The 17,027-nt window shown below is 42.1% G+C and overlaps 2 protein-coding genes across 14 annotated transcripts in view; one reads left to right on the top strand and one right to left on the bottom strand.

The window, feature by feature from the left end:
* TIMM23B (translocase of inner mitochondrial membrane 23 homolog B) overlaps positions 1-3,017 on the bottom strand; it is a 30,120-nt gene extending 27,103 nt beyond the window's left edge. For all 3 annotated transcript variants that reach the window (XR_006282750.1, XM_038408851.2, XM_038408850.2), the window contains exons 1-2: positions 2,879-3,017; positions 1,519-1,577 (exon numbers count right to left, since the gene is read on the bottom strand). Coding sequence is in view for 2 of the 3 variants with exons in the window: in XM_038408851.2 (XP_038264779.1) it covers positions 1,519-1,577; positions 2,879-2,987 (168 nt within the window). In the remaining variant the exon portion in view is untranslated. The remainder of the gene's footprint in view (positions 1-1,518; positions 1,578-2,878) is intronic.
* Positions 3,018-3,103: 86 nt separating this feature from the next.
* PARG (poly(ADP-ribose) glycohydrolase) overlaps positions 3,104-17,027 on the top strand; it is a 124,630-nt gene continuing 110,706 nt past the window's right edge. For 3 of the 11 annotated variants that reach the window (XM_038408836.2, XM_043518911.1, XM_043518910.1), the window contains exons 1-4: positions 3,328-3,706; positions 7,630-7,696; positions 10,974-11,984; positions 16,401-16,587. In XM_038408836.2, the coding sequence (XP_038264764.1) occupies positions 3,487-3,706; positions 7,630-7,696; positions 10,974-11,984; positions 16,401-16,587 (1,485 nt within the window). In that variant the 5' untranslated portion in view covers positions 3,328-3,486. Of the gene's footprint in view, positions 3,707-5,672; positions 5,758-7,629; positions 7,697-10,973; positions 11,985-16,400; positions 16,588-17,027 lie in introns of those variants that run through there. The other 8 variants (XM_043518908.1, XM_038408838.2, XM_043518907.1 and 5 more) reach the window with 8 other exon arrangements.

Here is a 17,027-nt window from a genome sequence, read left to right as displayed (position 1 = left end):
AATTCAAGATGTCAATATAACAGATGAAGTATTGTAGAGTAAGTTAAAGTGAAAGTAAGAAGTCAAGTACTATTTTTATTGGTTTATACACTACAGGTTTTTACTTTTAAATAAAATATTTGAATAGAATACAAGTGTTTTCTCTTACTTAATTTAAGTGTGATTCACCACTGAGGTTTCAGAACATTTACCGTGTGCCTCCTGAAACCCCTGCAATTCCCAAACTCATTGAATGGAAGCTCTTTTGAAGAGAGTTATTACTTTTGCTATCTTAAGAGTGAACACGTGTTAACACTCATGCAAAATAAGACTGGTGCTAGATTAGAAGAGTAACACATGCTGCTGTACCTGTTTAGCCAAACAGATTTCCTTAAGTAGCAGTTCCCTCCCCTGATCCAGCAAGCCCCTAGCTATTTTAGATGTGACAAAGGGCCTTTATTAAGATCATAGCACAAGTTATTTGTACTAAACATCGGTTCAAAATTGAGGACATAATCAAAGAAGCAGCTATCTTAGAGATTTTTTGCCATATTTAATATAACTGGATGAAACTGGGAAGCAAATGAGGTTTTCTGTAATTGTTTAGTTTGATTTTATCTTCGGATGGTCTACATAATTTGCATATTACCTAGATCTCAGATTAAATAATAGTGAAGCTGGGAAAGAGCAACAGGGGATGGATCACTTGATGATTACCTGTTCTGTTCATTCCCTCTGAAGCACCTGCCATTGGCCACTATCCAAAGACAGGATACAGGGCTTAATGGACCTTTGGTCTGACCCAGTATGGCCATTCTTATGTTAACTTCCTGCAAGATTAATTTTACAGACAATTTTTAGCAGGATTATTTTTAAGCTTTCTTAAAGCTATATTTAATTTAATAATATTTGCTTATTTAGTTGAGAAATATGTTGTACTCAGTTGTGCCTTTTGAGGTGACATCTAGTCCACACTGCCCTTGTACACTAAAATATTTGGATATTCCCAAACCATTTTTCTTATAAACACTATTGTTTCATAAGTCAACTGAGAGTTATTTTATGAGGGATGCTTTTAAATTAAATTAATTCTGATGTAGGTGATCTCTCCTCTTGGGTGTAGGATCCAGCAAAGAGAAATGAGTAAGCGTAGTATCAGTTTCACAACTGATACATCCTCTTGTTGGGTACTAGATATTGACCTGGAAGGAAGCATGACTTAAGATTCTAGAAGTTCCATTTCTAATGTGGACTAATTCACACTGTGTCCCTAAACTGGATTTCTCCTCCCAGGCACTATGACATCAAGAAGTTGTATTAAATACTGTGTTGAAACGTAGTTGTCAGACTTCAAGTGATGAACAGTATAAAACTTAATATGGTTCCATACAAATTTTTCAGCTTAGTTCAATTTGTCGCTGATATAGGAGAGAAAAATCAGACCTCTTTACTTTAGGAAAAGCAGTTCTACACAAGGGAGACAGTGACTCATTTACGATAACTGACTTAATAGAATCAAAGTAGAAACATGCTTCTTACCTGTATTAAATATCTGGGATCCACATTTAAATAAGGAGACAGAGGGCTCATTCCAGTTACTGAATGAGGAAGAAAAAGAACTTTGTTACTGAAATCACTATGAGCAATATCTCTAAGACAGAGGGAGCAACAGTGATGGAAAGATGGTTGAGGAAAGAGGGTAGTTAGAATTTTGATCCAGTCATTTAAAATCAATTTTTCAGTTAATTAAAACTGTCATCACTATTATTTGGTATCTCTAGTACATACACATTTCTACAGTATTATACTGTACGACATGGAGGAGACGAACACCATGATCAGGGAAGTGGTTGCTGGGAAACCTGGGTTCTATTCTCTACTCCACCACTGATGAACTGTGTGACCCTAAAAAGTCACTTAACTTCTACTTCCACTTCCCCATCTGTGAAATGGGATGATGACATTTATCTACCTCTGTAAACATCTTTGTAAATCAATTTGTCTATAGACAGACTAGTACAGGCTATATAGATTATTATTCTTAGGTGCAAAAGTTACACATTTCTTTTATTCCTCGTTAAGCCTACAGCCAGGCTGAGATGAGCAAGAGGATATTTTGTCCGAAATCAACCAGACGACCCCCTAAACCAGGACTATCTGACAAGTAATTAAATGTTTACTATAGATCCAATTGCCTAAGTCATACTTAACTGCCAAATCCATTCAACTATATATAAAGTCTTGTATATGTCATCTCAAGCTGAAGTTTTTCTTAAACTAAGCAGTAAGTAAGTCACTAAGTAACCCTTATCACCCCCAACAAGGATGTGTTCATTTTCACGTTTCTGTGACAAAAGCAGCTTGTATGAATAAATACTGGCCACCCTCTCAGGCACCACGCTAATAATAGCGGATGGAAACACTGAGAGACAGTCAAAGTGCCTAGGGCCTCAGCTCACACCCTCGATTAGTGCTTTCGCTGAAGACCGATGTATTGCGGCTCTTGACCCCCCTACTCAGGCACTGGCTCCTCTGCGATTGCACAAGACTCGGATTCCGCAGAGGGCAGCGCACCCCGCCCGGTGCCCGTGCAACGCTCGTGACTGGGGCTAGCTGCTTCCCAGGGCTCGAGTCAGTTTCCGGTACCGGTGCGCCCCTCCCCCCCCCGCAGGAGGGTTACTGCACCTCCAGCTCCTCTATTTCCCCCTTACTAGGGCCTGTTCTCCTCCTCTAACCCCGCCGGCGCGCCCCCGGTTCTGCCCCGTGGCCTCGAGTCCCGCCCGCCCCCGGAGATATGGGAGCGGGGGGTGGGGGCTACGCTGAGCGCACGGGCAGCGGGAGCCCCCGGCCGAGCGTGGCGGGAAGGGCAAGAGGCCGGGCCCGGCCGGCGGATACTCACACGGCACCCCGGCCAGGTCCGCGTGGGAATAGCCCGGGCCCCCGGCTCCTCCAGCACCGAACAGGCCGCCGAGGCCTGAGCCCTTCGAGTTGCCACCGCCGCCCTCCATGCAGCCGCCTTTGGACAGGGTCTGGCCCTGACCGAGCCAACGAACAACCGCCCTGGCGCCCCCTCCCTCGCCCGCTGCTACTGCTGCCGTAAAGCGAGTCCTCAGCGCCGCAGCTTTCACGTCTCCTGTTCCGCTTTACGACGGCCCGAGGCATGTTGCTTTGTGGCCCAAGGAGGCGGGGCGACGGAGGAGCTGTTGCTATGGGGAGAGGGGGAGACATTTTGAGGTGTGTGGCCGCGGCCCCTGCTCCTGTCCCCGCCCCTGTATTGGCCTGAGTCCAGGCCTGTGCGGGCTCCTGTTCCCTGTCCGCTCACTGCTCCCCGGAAGGTGTGGGGCGCGGGAGAGCCGGGCGAGCTGCCCCCGACCCACCTTCGGCAGCACGAGGATGTGGAGGGGAAGGGCCCCCGCCTTCTCTCCTTTGGGGGCTGCTTCTCCTCCCTGGTGAGCCCAGCGCCGCAGCGCGTTTGGGGGTGCGCGGAGCGGGGGGGGTCTCCTAAGCATGAGTGCAGGGGCTGAGTGTGAACCCCCCAGGAAGAGAGTCAGGTTGGACCCCCCCGCCTCTCCCAGCGGCAGCCGCGGGTCGGAGGAAGAGCAGCCCCCTTCCTTGGACAGAAAAGGGACACGGCAGCCTCCGTCTCCTCTTCCCCCTCCCCCCTGGGAACGAGGGCCCAGAAGCAGCGGTAGTAGCCAAAGCTTGGCAGCCACGGTGGGAAACAAAGGTTTGTGCCACCCGCCTCCTTTTAACCTTCTTCTGTGCATCTCCTTCTGTGGCTGTTTTTCGTTTCCTGTCGGACTGGGGAGAGTCTTTCCCTGTATGTGTGTGTAGCTATGGTTCCCCCTCCCCCCCCCCATGTCCATCGGAGAAGCCAAGATTGTACTAAGTGCACAGAGACAAGTATCAGAGTGGTAGATAAGTGCACAGAGACAAGTATGTTGTTCAGTCGTCTTATTGTTTTGTTTGCTTTCATGTACTTAAAATAAACAGGGCAAATGGTGTCTTCACTAACTACTCGCTACTTGTCACCACCTTGCCTGTAGAAAGAGTTCATTCCCCCCTTTTTTCATGGAGTTAGACTCGCTAAGATTTGATACTTTTTATAATCTTTCATAACATAGTTTTGCTAGGTGTATATCGAGAGCAACAGTTAACCTAGCTAGAACTGACCACTTTTCAAATATTTAAAGTGCTATATGCATGATGAAATTAATGGAGAGAAATGCTTATGTTAAATTATAAGGAATTCACCTATTTCAATGGCCAAAAATTTCTCATGCTCATCCAAATCTGGTCATCCAAATCACGTTCATCCATTGGGATTTCAGGAAATAATGACTGTCAGATTTAAACATTGGAGGCCATTGCAGTGATGAGATTTGGTTGTTGTAGAGGTGAATGGAAAAAGAAAGACAGGTATACAGACAGAGAGTAGAAATTAAGCCAGAGGAGGGAAAGTACTGCACCCCAACAAATTAAGAACACTATGACTTGCAACTGCTGAGTTTCTTGGCTGCTCTGCATGTTTTTATTCCACCAAAACTTCAGATTGTTTACTGGAGTAGCCAAGTTAGTTAAAAGGCTCCAACTAAATGCTTTATGCAGTGGGTTTTGTATCAAGGTGAAGATTTAAGTCTTACTGGGTTGTACCATGACATTTGGGGGCTTTTTAGCAGCAATCCAGTTATGACAAATACATAGATTGTCAATTACCTTAATATATTTTGAACTTAAAATTCTACTTCATATTTAGAAATCAAATTATTTTTTTTGTAAGATTTTGGTTAATCAGAGAGATTCTCTTCTACCTTTCCTTATGTGCTATCTTACCTTCATAATACTAAAATATAAAATAACAATAAATGGTAGCATTCAGTTACATACACTTGAAAATACAAATTCTAAATTTTGTTCTTCCTAAAACTGGACATACATTTCAAGAAATTTTCTGGTATGAAAGGATGGGTGGATTCTACATTCACAAAAGAAAAAAGGAATAGATTAACCCAAATGAGCAAGTTACATGCATTCTCTGTTTTGAACTTTGGAACAACTGAGTGCATAAACTAAAGCTGCTCCAGCTCATTTTTAATACTCTCAGTATTACAAGGCCCATGTTTCATTGTACAGTGGGCACAAATTGGCTTTATCAGTCAAGTATATTATGATACTAAAATTGTATGAAGAACAAGGGAAGTTCAGCTTAGTGGGGATGTTGAGGATCTTGTTTCACCCCTTCTTACCTTCTCCCCCTACTCCACACATTCTGAAAGTTCAGTGGCTAGAATGTGTCTGTCAGTGTTCACTGCTTGTGGGTATGCGTGCACGACATAGACTGTGTCAGCATTTAGTAGACGCAGCCTGCACTGACAGAAGAGGTTTTCCTGTTGCGGTAGGCCTCCCTCAAAATGTTAACTGAGTTGTCAGAAACTCTCTTCTCTCATTGTAGCTGCGTCTGCTTTGGGGGTTATGTCGGCATAGCTATGTAATTTTCTGCGCCATAACTACGAGGTTTTTTACACCCTCTGATCGACAGAGCTATGCCAATATAATTTTCAAGGGTAGACTAAACCTAGCCACTGATCAGTACAGTTTTATTTGGAGCAGTGGTGGCAGTAGAGAAGCAAGATCGACTATCTTAATTTTGCCATTTAAAGATCCAGGATGTGTCTTTTTCCCATATACTAAAGGTGTATGTTGGTACCAATAGCTAAAGATACAGAAGCATCTAATTTTCCTGTCTGAGAAGTGAATACCTCAAGAGCAGCTGTATGGGTAAGGTAATTTTCCAACCCATTCCATTGAGTCCAGCCAATTACTTTGTATTCATTGTGAATACTAAGTAGCCAATGCTCTGACCCTGCTTTGCAAATAATCCTGGGATGGGGAGGAAAGAAACCTGTGACTTATCCTAAAAGCAAGCCTGGAGTTTACAGGGAATACAAGAGCTAATTACAGATGTTAAATCTACATGTGTTGTAATATTACGTCATTAGTCTGGATCGGGGTCGGCAACCTTTCAGAAGTGGTGTGCCGAGTCTTCGTTTATTCACTTTAATTTAAGGTTTGGCGTGCCAGTAATACATTTTAAAGTTTTTTAGAAGGTCTCTCTCTATAAGTCTATATATTATATAACTAAACTGTTGTTGTATGTAAAAAGTAAAGAAGGTTTTCAAAATGTTTAAGAAACTTCTTTTAAAATTAAATTAAAATGCTGATCTTACACTGCCAGCCCGCTGCTAGCCTGGGGTTCCATTCACCTAGGCTGGCAGCAGGCTGAGCGGGGCCTGCGGCCGGGACCCTGGCTGGGAAGGGGCTGGCAGCCAGAACCCCAGCCTCGCAGTGGGCTGAGCAGCTCAGCCCGCTGCCGGTCTGGGGTTCCATCTGCTGGCTCCTGCCAGCCAGGATCCTAGCTGCTGGCCCCTCTCAGCCCACTGCCGGTCTGGGATCCCAGCCCTTCCCACATAGAGTGGGTACCTACCTTCTCCCTGGTTCTAGCCAGTTCTCTTCCTCTCTCTCTCTGCACTGAACTGAGGGTGGGAGTGCACCGAGCACAGGGCTGGAGGTGAAGGAGCAGGCTGGGGGTTAGGGTGCAGAGTGTAGCTAGAACGAGGGAGGGGGCTCAGGGTTGGGGCAGGAGGTTTGGGTGTGGAGTGCTTACCTGGGCAGCTCCCATTTGGTGCCGGGGTGCAGGTGGGAATGGGGGGGGTGCAGGAGCTCCCATTTGGTGCTTAGGGTGGGGGTGAGAATGGGGGGGGTGCAAGAGTCAGGGCATGGGGTGTGAGGGGTGCAGGAGTCAGGGCAGGGGGCTGCGGGTGTATGAGGAGAGTGCAGGAGTCAGGGCTGGGGGCATGTGAGGGGGTGCGGAAGTCAGGGCTGGGGACGTGGGGGGGCTGGGTATGTGGGGGGGCTGGAGTCAGGGCTGGGGTGGTGCAGGGGTCAGGGCAAGGGGCTGGGGTGTGGGGGGGAGTGTAGGGGTCAGGGCAGAGGGCTGGGGGTGTGGGCTAGGGTCATGGGGTACTCCCAGCCCCCTGCCCAGAGCGGCTCAAGGCAGGGGGCTGGAGGGGATATGCCCTGTTTCCACCCCCCTTCCCCAAGGCCCTGTCCCCACCTCTACTCTGCCTCCTCCCCTGAGCTCTGGGAGCGCGCTGCCGCTCCGCTTCTCCCCATCCCTTGCAAGGTCCATCAGCTGATTGGCGGCAGGGTGGGAGAGGAGGAGGGACAGGAACGCAGCACGCTGGCGGTAGGGGGAGCTCTCCTGCCCTGCAGCAGCAGCTGGCAGGATCAAGCTTCTTCACCCTGCCCCCGCTGGGGGGATGGGGGCGGAGAAGAGCGGGCCAGGGTGGGCAGGATTTTTAATGGCATGCTACTGCCTTCCGGGATCCTGGCCTCGGTTCGGCAGCGGGCTGAGCGGGGCTGGCCGCTGGGGCCTGGCAGGCAGCAGCATGCCATTAAAAATCGGCTCACGTGCCATCTTTGGCACACATGCCATAGGTTGCTGACCCCTGGTCTGAATACCATACCTGCTTCAGGTATCAATGAAAACTTAATTTAGATGTTTTACTTGTAGCTAATGCAAAATGTAAACTTCATAGTTTTTATTAATATTGCAGTTTGTGTCATAATATACATATTATGGTTTTTCAGTTTACAAACAAAGGACAATTACCACTTGGATGGAGAATAAAGGACCCAAGACAACAGAGTTAAAGAGGTAAAAGCTATAATATAAACAGCTTAAAAGATTTTTTTTTTTAATTAATGGAACAATTCTTTTAACTGTCTCTAAACAGGATTTGGGTCAGAAGGTTTATTATAACTTATTAACACAATCATTTTATTCTGGAATAGAAATAGGACTATTGTAGATATGGCTCTGCTTTCATTGTGGTATAACATAGAGCATTAATAAATCAAAGCTCTTGTAATCCTGTTTTCAGCAAATAGTTTTGCTGTTCCTACAGCTTTTAGGATCATATTCAGTTCTGATATAAGGTGGTACATCTCCATTGACTGTGATCAAGTTGTAGCTGCTCACCTCTGGGTTTAGTTTGGAACATACTCTTCTTGCTGAGTATGAATGCCCAATCTTGCATTCATAAACTTATTCATAGCTGGTGTGACAGCATCACTATTACAAATAAATGCAAACTTGATGTACAATCTTCATCATTCTGCTGGTACAAGCTATTAAGTATACTATCTAAAACATAACTAAACCCACAAAGGTTTAATTTATGTGGTGTCTGGCATGAAGTAATATTAGGCAATCTTTTCGGCGGAAAATAACTGTTCCATTCCCATAATTATCATGTCAAGAGATTTATTTTTCACAATAACAAAAAAAAAAAAAAAGCACTGGAAAAGAAAATTGACAGCCATGATGATAAAATAACCAGCAAAAGCAAGGAAATTCTATTAAAGCGATTGATTAAGTGGTGCCCGTTGTACATGGCCTCAGGTTGCTATGTGATATCATGTGCCATACGTGGTGAAATACTTGACACAAAAAGGTGAATTAAGGATGGAATGAGAATCTTTATTCCAAATTCCCTTTGTAGCTGTGGCTCTAATGTGAGGCCTTTAAAGGGACATGATCAACTTGAAACCTAGTCAGTATAAAAAATAATGAAAAAGTAGGAATGGTACATATACCTGTTCCATAGTTCTTCTGCCAATTTTTGACTTCTGCTCCTATTTTAAAGACTTGCGCAAAGAGGGAAAATTCTGTCTCTGCAAGCCGTTCTACCCAGGTAGAGTTCTGCGCCCACATGGGAGCTTGCAGGATGGGGTCCTGACTTTCTCTGTAGTGGAAACTGACACATTGGCTATATATAAATGCTGTCAAATACACAAAATAAAGAAACAAAAAAAAGTTTTTTTCCCCCCACTAGTCTTTCAGCTATAGTCAGCATAGGTGTTACTTTTAGCAACATGATGTTTAAAATTCAGATAGAAGGTTGTTTTTTTTTAAGTTGACAGTGTCATTTCAATATTTTAAGTAGACAGTAATATAATCAGAAATATCAGTGAGTAGAGATTAATGGAGTTGGATGTGAATATTGTAAGATCAAAGCCACCAAACTCTTTTTAGTTGTAACTGGTGTTCTTGTAGCTTCTGACAGGTTTCAGAGTAGCAGCCGTGTTAGTCTGTATTTACAAAAAGAAAAAGAGTACTTGTGGCACCTTAGAGACTAACAAATTTTTTAGTCTCTAAGGTGCCACAAGTACTGCTTTTTTGTAGCTTCTGCGCTTTCAGTGTCAAGTCTTGAGCAGTGAGTCATTTATCCTGTTTATTTGGATTGCTTAGTTCATAGTACACAACAAGTAATCCATTTATTCATCCACAGTATCTTCCAAGAACAGCAGAATCTTATCGTTTATTGAGGTGGCTGCTGATTTTCAGTAGCTTATCAAAATGTGTTTAGTCAAAAAGTTCATAAACTGTAACAATCAGTAATTTCCCGTTTTTATCTTTTAGATGATGAAAGATTAGGGAAAGACCCAACAAAGTACTGCCTAACATTTGATATGTTGTTTATAGACAATTCTATTATAGAATCTTCTATTTGAAGATCTTAAAGTGCTTTATAAACATTTGTTTAGTTTTATAGCATCTCTTTGCTGTAGGTATGTATTTTTATACAGATTTACAGATGAGCACATGTAGGCACAAAAGGTGAAGTGACTTGCCCACTGCTGCTTGGGAGCATGCTGGGAATATAAACTAAATCTTTTGACTCACAGGCCTGTTATTTGACCAGCAGATCATGTTTCTGTTCAATCTTAGTGTAATATTTAGTCTAGAACTGACTTAGCTGTAAAATAATAAGAGATTTAATAAATATATTTTTTTATTAAACTGCAGACTGTTTAGGACTGCTACATCCAAGAATTATTATACATAAATGTATAAACTGAATGTATGTGGAGTAGGAGTAGAGATGTATACGACATTGGTGAGAAAACAACTAAATTATTTTGTCCAGTTCTGGTGTCCACACTTTTAAAAGTGTGTAGGCAAATTGCTGAGTGTTCAGAGAAAAGGTACAAAAATGATTTGCGGTCTGGGAAACGTGACTTAAATTTAGCTAGTTAAATCATATTGTATTTAGATTATCAAAAACAAGGTTAAGAGATGAGTTGATCGTGGCCTCGAATTACCTATACTGAGAGAAAAGAGACCTCCTTTAGGAGGGTCTTTAAGATGGCACAAAAGGCATAACAAGATGCTGCCAATTAAATTTTTCTAAGATGCAACATTTTAACTGTGAGGATAATTAACCACTGGAACAGATGACTGAGAGAAGTAACTAATTCATCATCTCACTTGGAACCTTTAAAGGGAGACGTGTTATCTTTCTAAAACAGGGGTGGCCAATCTCTGGCTCCGGAGCCACGTGCGGCTCTTCAGAAGTTAATATGCTGCTTCTTGTATAGGCACGAACTCCAGGGCTGGAGCTACAGGCGCCAACTTTCCAACGTGCCGGGGGTTGCTCACTGCTCAACCCCTGGCTCTGCCACAGGCCCTGCCCCCGCTCCACGCCTTCCCGCCTCCTCCGCTGAGCCTGCCATACCCTCACTCCTCTCCCTTCCCCCCCCCCCACAGAACCTCCTGCATGCCACGGAACAGCTGATTGGGAGGTGCGGGTAGGGTGGGCGAGGCGCTGATCAGTGGGAGTGCTGGTAGGTGGGAGATTCTGGGAGCTGGAGGGTGGGTGCTGATGGGGGGGCTACTGACACATTACTGTGGCTCTTTGGAAATGTACGTTGGTGAATTCTGGCTCCTTCTCAGGCTCAGGTTGGCTTCTAAAAGATATACTCTAGTTTAGCTGTAAGTTATTGGACTTTACTGCTGGTGCTACTTTGGTAAAATTCTGTGGTTTGTCTTACACGGTTGTAGTAGTCCCTCTGGCCTTTAAATCTACAAATAAGAATTTCATATCACAAGAAACAATTAAACCCAGCTTTTTAAATCTTTTCTTCCACAGTTTGCAGAGCAAAACTAATAACACAGGAGCAGATCCCAAGATGACTTCTGTTAAAAAGGATAACTTGTGTGAGCATGATGTTAAAAAGCTGGAGAGTACTTGTCCACAAAGCTATCCAAGAAAATCCGTGGAAACAAGTACAAAACATGTAAATCTGCCTCAGACTGGAAACCCGTGTAAATGGGAGGCAGAGGGGCCATGCAGAGATCAGCCATCAGACACAGAGCCTGTTAAAGGGACCTGGTCTGGAGATCAGTTTAAAAATGCCAATATTGATCAAATGCACAAAACTGGCAAGCAAGTTCACAGAGGTAGTGAAGAAAATAGTGACAATTGGACTCACAGGAAATTATCAGGCAGGTCTGTGAAGATGGCAAATAGAAAACATCCATCAAAAGACAGTGAGACAGAAGGAAAAGTGACTTCATGTAATCCACAGCAGCTAAAGACCTGCAATCCTGTCCATGTAGTCTATGTGACTAGTGAGCAAGATGAGGTGGATGTAGTTCCAGAAAGCCCACTTTCAGATGTTTGCAGTGATACCTGTGTATCTGATATTGGAGATGCAGGAAAACTGAACAAATATCAAAGTAATTCAGGAGATTCACATGCTTTTGAGAAAGAAAGTGAACCTGAGTCACCAATGGATGTAGATAATTCTAAGAATAGCTGCCAGGGTTCAGAAGCTGATGAAGAAACAAGTCCATTTCTTGATGAGCAAGAAGATGTTGACACATCAAAAGCTGAAGGCAAATCTTCCAGGTTTCAGCGAGGGAATGCTGACCTGGAGTTGAGAAAGTCACCGTTTTCTTCCAAATGTTGTGAAGGTGCTCGATATAACCTCCATTTTGAGGGGATGGATGACTCTGTCAAAGAGGATGAATTGCATACAAAGTCATATGGGATCTCTCCTGCTCTTTCATCAGAATGCAAAGGTGCAAAACACTGTGGGAAGAAGGACTCGAAAATCACTGCCCATTTCATGAGGATACCCAGGAAAGAGGAGAAAAGGTAATCTGAATTTGTCCCCTTCCTTCTTTTCCTTTTAAATATATTTCTCTTCAGTAATAGCACAGTAGATGTTTTATTATCCTTTAAGCAGTTTTTCAAAATTGTACATAATAGTGAAGAAACCACTGATTTAAAAATAGCAGATGAGTTCAAAAATGTTTATATAACCTTCTTTCAAGGTTACACAATGACAACTTGTCTTGTGCCATTTCTAGAACACAGAAGAAATATTAAGGTCAGGAATTAATACTGACCTTCTAAAGCTAGAGTACTGAAAGGACTTCTCCGTATATCTTGTCAAGAAATAGTTTAGAATAATGAGATTTTAATACATGGTGGCACAGGATATCGTTGACAAAGAATAGCTTTACTATTCATTGTTTAGTATATTGTGTAATAGCAGGATCCTTCTAAAATAAAGTGGTATGTATTTTCTTTCGATATATCTTGGCAAACGAGTACTGTGAATTGTGGAATTACTTCTGAATGTTACATATATGAGCTTGAATACAAGTGAATTTTTCTTTCTAAAGCATTAGTATGATTATAGGACCAAATTAAATTCCTAGTGTAATTCCATTGAATTCAATAGATTTATAGCAAGGATGAATCTGGCCTACTGATCTATGACACAATCTAATACAATTAAAAATAAAGCTTTTATTAGCTTTGAAAGAGATTCAGTGGACCGATCCTTAAATACACTGATAATCTATTTTTGAGGTGTTTGGGTAAAGAATTTAAGCCATTGATCAAGATTTCCTTCAAACTTCAATTGTTCCTTTGTCAATGATCAATATTAAAAAAAAAAAGTTAGATTTTTGTGTGTGCATTCGTCTAATGCAAAGAAGGCAGAATCTACAAAATTCAATCAGAATACATGGGAGAAAGGGGCTTTTGTTTTTTTGTTTATTTGTTTTTTCAATGCTTATATTACTCAGTTAAAAAACAAACAAACCTGACTTAGTTTTGCTCAAACTTACCAAAATATTTATCCTAGGGTTGAGACCAATATGGAAAATTTCAGTCCAGAAAACTTTGAAAAAGATATTCATAACTGGGAAATGTAGTGGTGATGGTGCTTGCTGTTTGTTTTTGTTTGTATTACCATAAAGCATAGAAGTCCTAGTCAGGGATCAAGACCCCATTATTCTATGTGCTCTAAAAATACAGCAGAAACACAAGCTGCCCCAAAGTGGTGCAAATGCTTTATAATAGGTTTCTCTAGCTTGTTTATGAAGAGGTCATGTGAGACAGTATCATAAGCCTTTCTAAAGTCAAGATGTCATTATTATCCTGTCAGAAGACTATTAGGTTGGTTTGACATGATTTGTTCTTGACTGTTACTTTTTACCTTATTTTGTTCTAGGTGCTTACAGATTGATTGTTTGATTTATTTGCTCTATTGTCGTTCTGGACCAGTTAAGCTGACTGGTCTATAATTTCCTGGGTTGTCCTTATTCCCCTTTTTATAGATACTGTATTTGCCCTTTTTCAGTCCTCTGATATTTCTCCTCTCTTCCACGAATTCTCAGAGATAACTAATGGCTGAGAGATCTCTTCAGACAATTCCTAAGTATTCTAGGACGTATTACCTCAAGCCCAGCTGACTTGAAGACATCTAACTTGTCTAAGCCCTGGGCTACACTCCAAACTTACGTTGATATAACTGTGTTGCTGAGGGGCGTGGAAAATCCACTAAGCGCTACAACCCCCTCCTGTCCCCTGACTGCCCCAACCCCTGTCCATACCCTGACAAGCCCCCCAGGACTCCCACGTCCTATCCAACCTCCCTGTCCCCTGACCACGCCCCTCCTCCCTGTCCCCTGACTGCCCCCCAGAACTCCCTGCCCCTCATCCAACCCCTCCTCTCCCCGCCCCTTTACCATGCCACTCAGAGCAGCAAGACTAGTTTATTAGAAAGCCTGGGAGGTGGGCAGGTGCAAGCCGCTCTGCGCGGCAGGAGCGGCGCACCAGATGCTCCCGGTGTGGCTGTGGGGGAAGGGCTGGCGGTAGCCTCCCTGGCCAGGGGCCAGGCAGGACAGTCCCGCGGGCCGTAGTTTGCCCACCTCTGTTTCTGTTTCTCCTTAACAAGTGCAGGTAACTCCCATTGGCATTAATGGAGTTGAGGGAAGAACAGATCCCTTTCAATACAGTGTACAAAATCTTTTGGTTAAAATTAGATCATAGAGGACAGTGAATGAATTTGGGCCAGATTCTGATTTCAGTTTCACCAGTGTAAATTCTGAGTAATAAAGTGGACATACTAGCAATTTGTGTTCAGAGAAGTGGTGTTTGCTTGACTATATGACATTGTATTTTAGGTAGATATTAAACTACATTTGCCAGTGGCACTGTGTCTGTTCTCAATAGCAAAGAGTAGCAATTGGTAAAAATCAGTTGTGCAAGTAGAAATGTAAGTTTTTAATGAAGTAGATCTTAATTTTTTAAGCAGCAAAAACCTTGCTTCACTAGAGTATTGTATGCTATGCCTATTCTGTGGAAACAGAATACTTGGCATCTTCTGACTTTTTTTTACTGAGTAATAATATAATTCAAGACTTTGTTTTCTGCCTTGGCTCTTTAGTATGTATCTAACAACTATGTGCACACTTTTATTATAGTTTCATTATTTCATGGTGCACATTGTACTTAAGCTTGAGTCCCAGTTTTTATTTTACTATACCTCTCGATGTAGACATGCCCTTACTTTTCAGGACTTTCTCAAACTTCTGAAATTTTCTGTACTTCGTCTTTGATTCAAGTTACTAGATAATAGAAATCCATTCTTCCGATGGCATTTGCTTATCTGTGACAATTTCCTTGGCTAAAATCTGATAAACAGAGCTAGTTAATTTCTTGGAGGTCTAATATAACAGAAGAAATTAGTAATATAGTTTGTCAAAATTGTTATGCAGATCTTTTGACTTCTGAAGAAAGTTCAAATTGGGATTTTTTTAAATTTTATTTTGCCTCAGTGGCTGATAATGAATGAGTACACCAGATTTTAATGAGACCATGGAATGAACTATCATCCATCCGTTACAACTGTTGGTTTTATATGAAATAGATTAGCACAGAGACCACTGGATAGTCTGTATTTCATTGTATAGTCCTGTAGAGATGCTCACCTTACCGTAACAAATGAGTCTTGCACAAGGGGAATTTCCTCACAAGTTAATGTATATGTTATATATATTCATTTATTATGGTTTTAGTAAATCTAGATTCAAACAAAGCTTCAGGACTGCTATCTCTTGTATCTGTTGGGCACTGAGCAGACTTTTGGGCAATGAGTTAATAAATAGTGAAGTGTTCACCAAAATCAGTCTTGTTTCTGGAGACTCTTTGGTTAGTTTAGCCCCTGCCAGCTTCAAGAAATTGAGTCAAATTATTGCTCTAAATTACCTGAGTAAGTCTGAAGTAATGCCAGTATAACAGAGAACAAAATTTGGGCTTGTTTCTATAATCTTTCCTTGTGTGTTAGGCCCAATTCACTATTGCCCTACATTTTGTGTAGTCACTTATGCATATGCAAAGTGGGTGTAAATCATTACCTACATAAGATGAAAGGCAAAGCTGGATTTTGAAATGTGTAAGAGCATTTGCAGCTCCCATTAATTTTAATGTCAGCTGTGAATGCTCAAGCACTTCTGATTGAACACTCAGTCTGTGCTACCACCTTGATAAACCTTTTTTTGGTATTCAGATAGGATGTTGCTTGTCTGTTAAACTGACATCTATAATCACTCTGAAGTTCTACAACTGATGATTTGTGCCAGGTCTCTACAGTGTCTGCTTAAGCCTTAGTACACAGGTGGAATACACTGGAACTCTTTTGCTGCTGTTTGAGGACAAATACAAATACAAAGGCTGTTCAAACTACTGACTTAGGAGTCAATATGTTCCATACCCCTGGTAGTGTCTGGGGAGCTGGTAGTACAGGTAAATGTCATCTTGAGAAAGCTATTGTCCAATACAGTGTCCTGATAGGTTCGTATGGTAAAAGCACTTTTCATCATGTATAAATAGAATATTGCATTGAACATGTAAAGTTAATGATTAAACTGATACTTAGACTCCTGTTAATGGGGACCATAATGGGACCAATGCCCCTGACTAAGGATTGTGTTCCATTCCATAAAGTTTACAATATTTGGAGCAGTTTTGAGGATGGCTTTTTTGCTGTTGAATATGCAACAAAACACTGTGGAAAACTGTGCATGTTGCTGAAAACAAGGTGTTTCTGGATTCAGCTTTTGCTGTGTTTTGGATGCTGTTAAAAAGTATTTTAGAAAAGAAACTGCTTAAGTGACATAAATTTAGTTTGAAATCTAATGTTAATACATACATTTAGCTATAGAGTTTTCCATTGTAAATAAGATGTGCTTCAATATATTCTTTTTATTTTAACAGCAGAAAAGAACCTTGTGAATTCAAACACCAAAGGCTGGGAAGGAAGATTCCTATATATATCCCACCTTCACTTCCCACTAATAAGAAATGGTTTGGGACACCTATTGAAGAGATGAGGAGAATGCCTGTGTGCGGGGCTCATCTTCCTCATTTGAGACCATCAACCAATCACACAGTGACCATCAGAGTATGATAATTCAAATATTATTTGAAAACACAACCTCCTTATTAAATTGATGACATAAGACTGATATCCTGCCATTTATCAATTTTGCAGCTTTACCTGGTTGTGGAAACTTTTGACTTCTCATGGGAAGCTAGCTAGAGTATCTAATATGCTTAAAGATGCCTTGCCTTTTGTGATACAGAGGTCTTACAGTTTGGTTGAGTAGGGCTGCAGAAACATGATTAAGATTTTGACTCTGGCCCTTAGGGACAAACTTTTATTTTAGATAGGTTTGTGCTCCCCATTTGACTTCCAGGTTCTGGGAACTGCAGGAAGTATATCTTTATCCAGAATTGGTCAATGTTTTCTCTTTTCAAAATTTCTCAATTTTGGATTCAAGGTATAAAAGTGAACGAGTGAAGAGGAGTATAAATGAATCTTAGCCTTGCATCCCATACTAA

This window comes from Dermochelys coriacea, chromosome 7 (assembly GCF_009764565.3).
Source record: "Dermochelys coriacea isolate rDerCor1 chromosome 7, rDerCor1.pri.v4, whole genome shotgun sequence".
NCBI classification, from domain to species: Eukaryota; Metazoa; Chordata; order Testudines; family Dermochelyidae; genus Dermochelys; species Dermochelys coriacea.
Note: the sequence above shows the minus strand (reverse complement) of the source record. Positions and strands in the feature narration are given on the sequence as shown.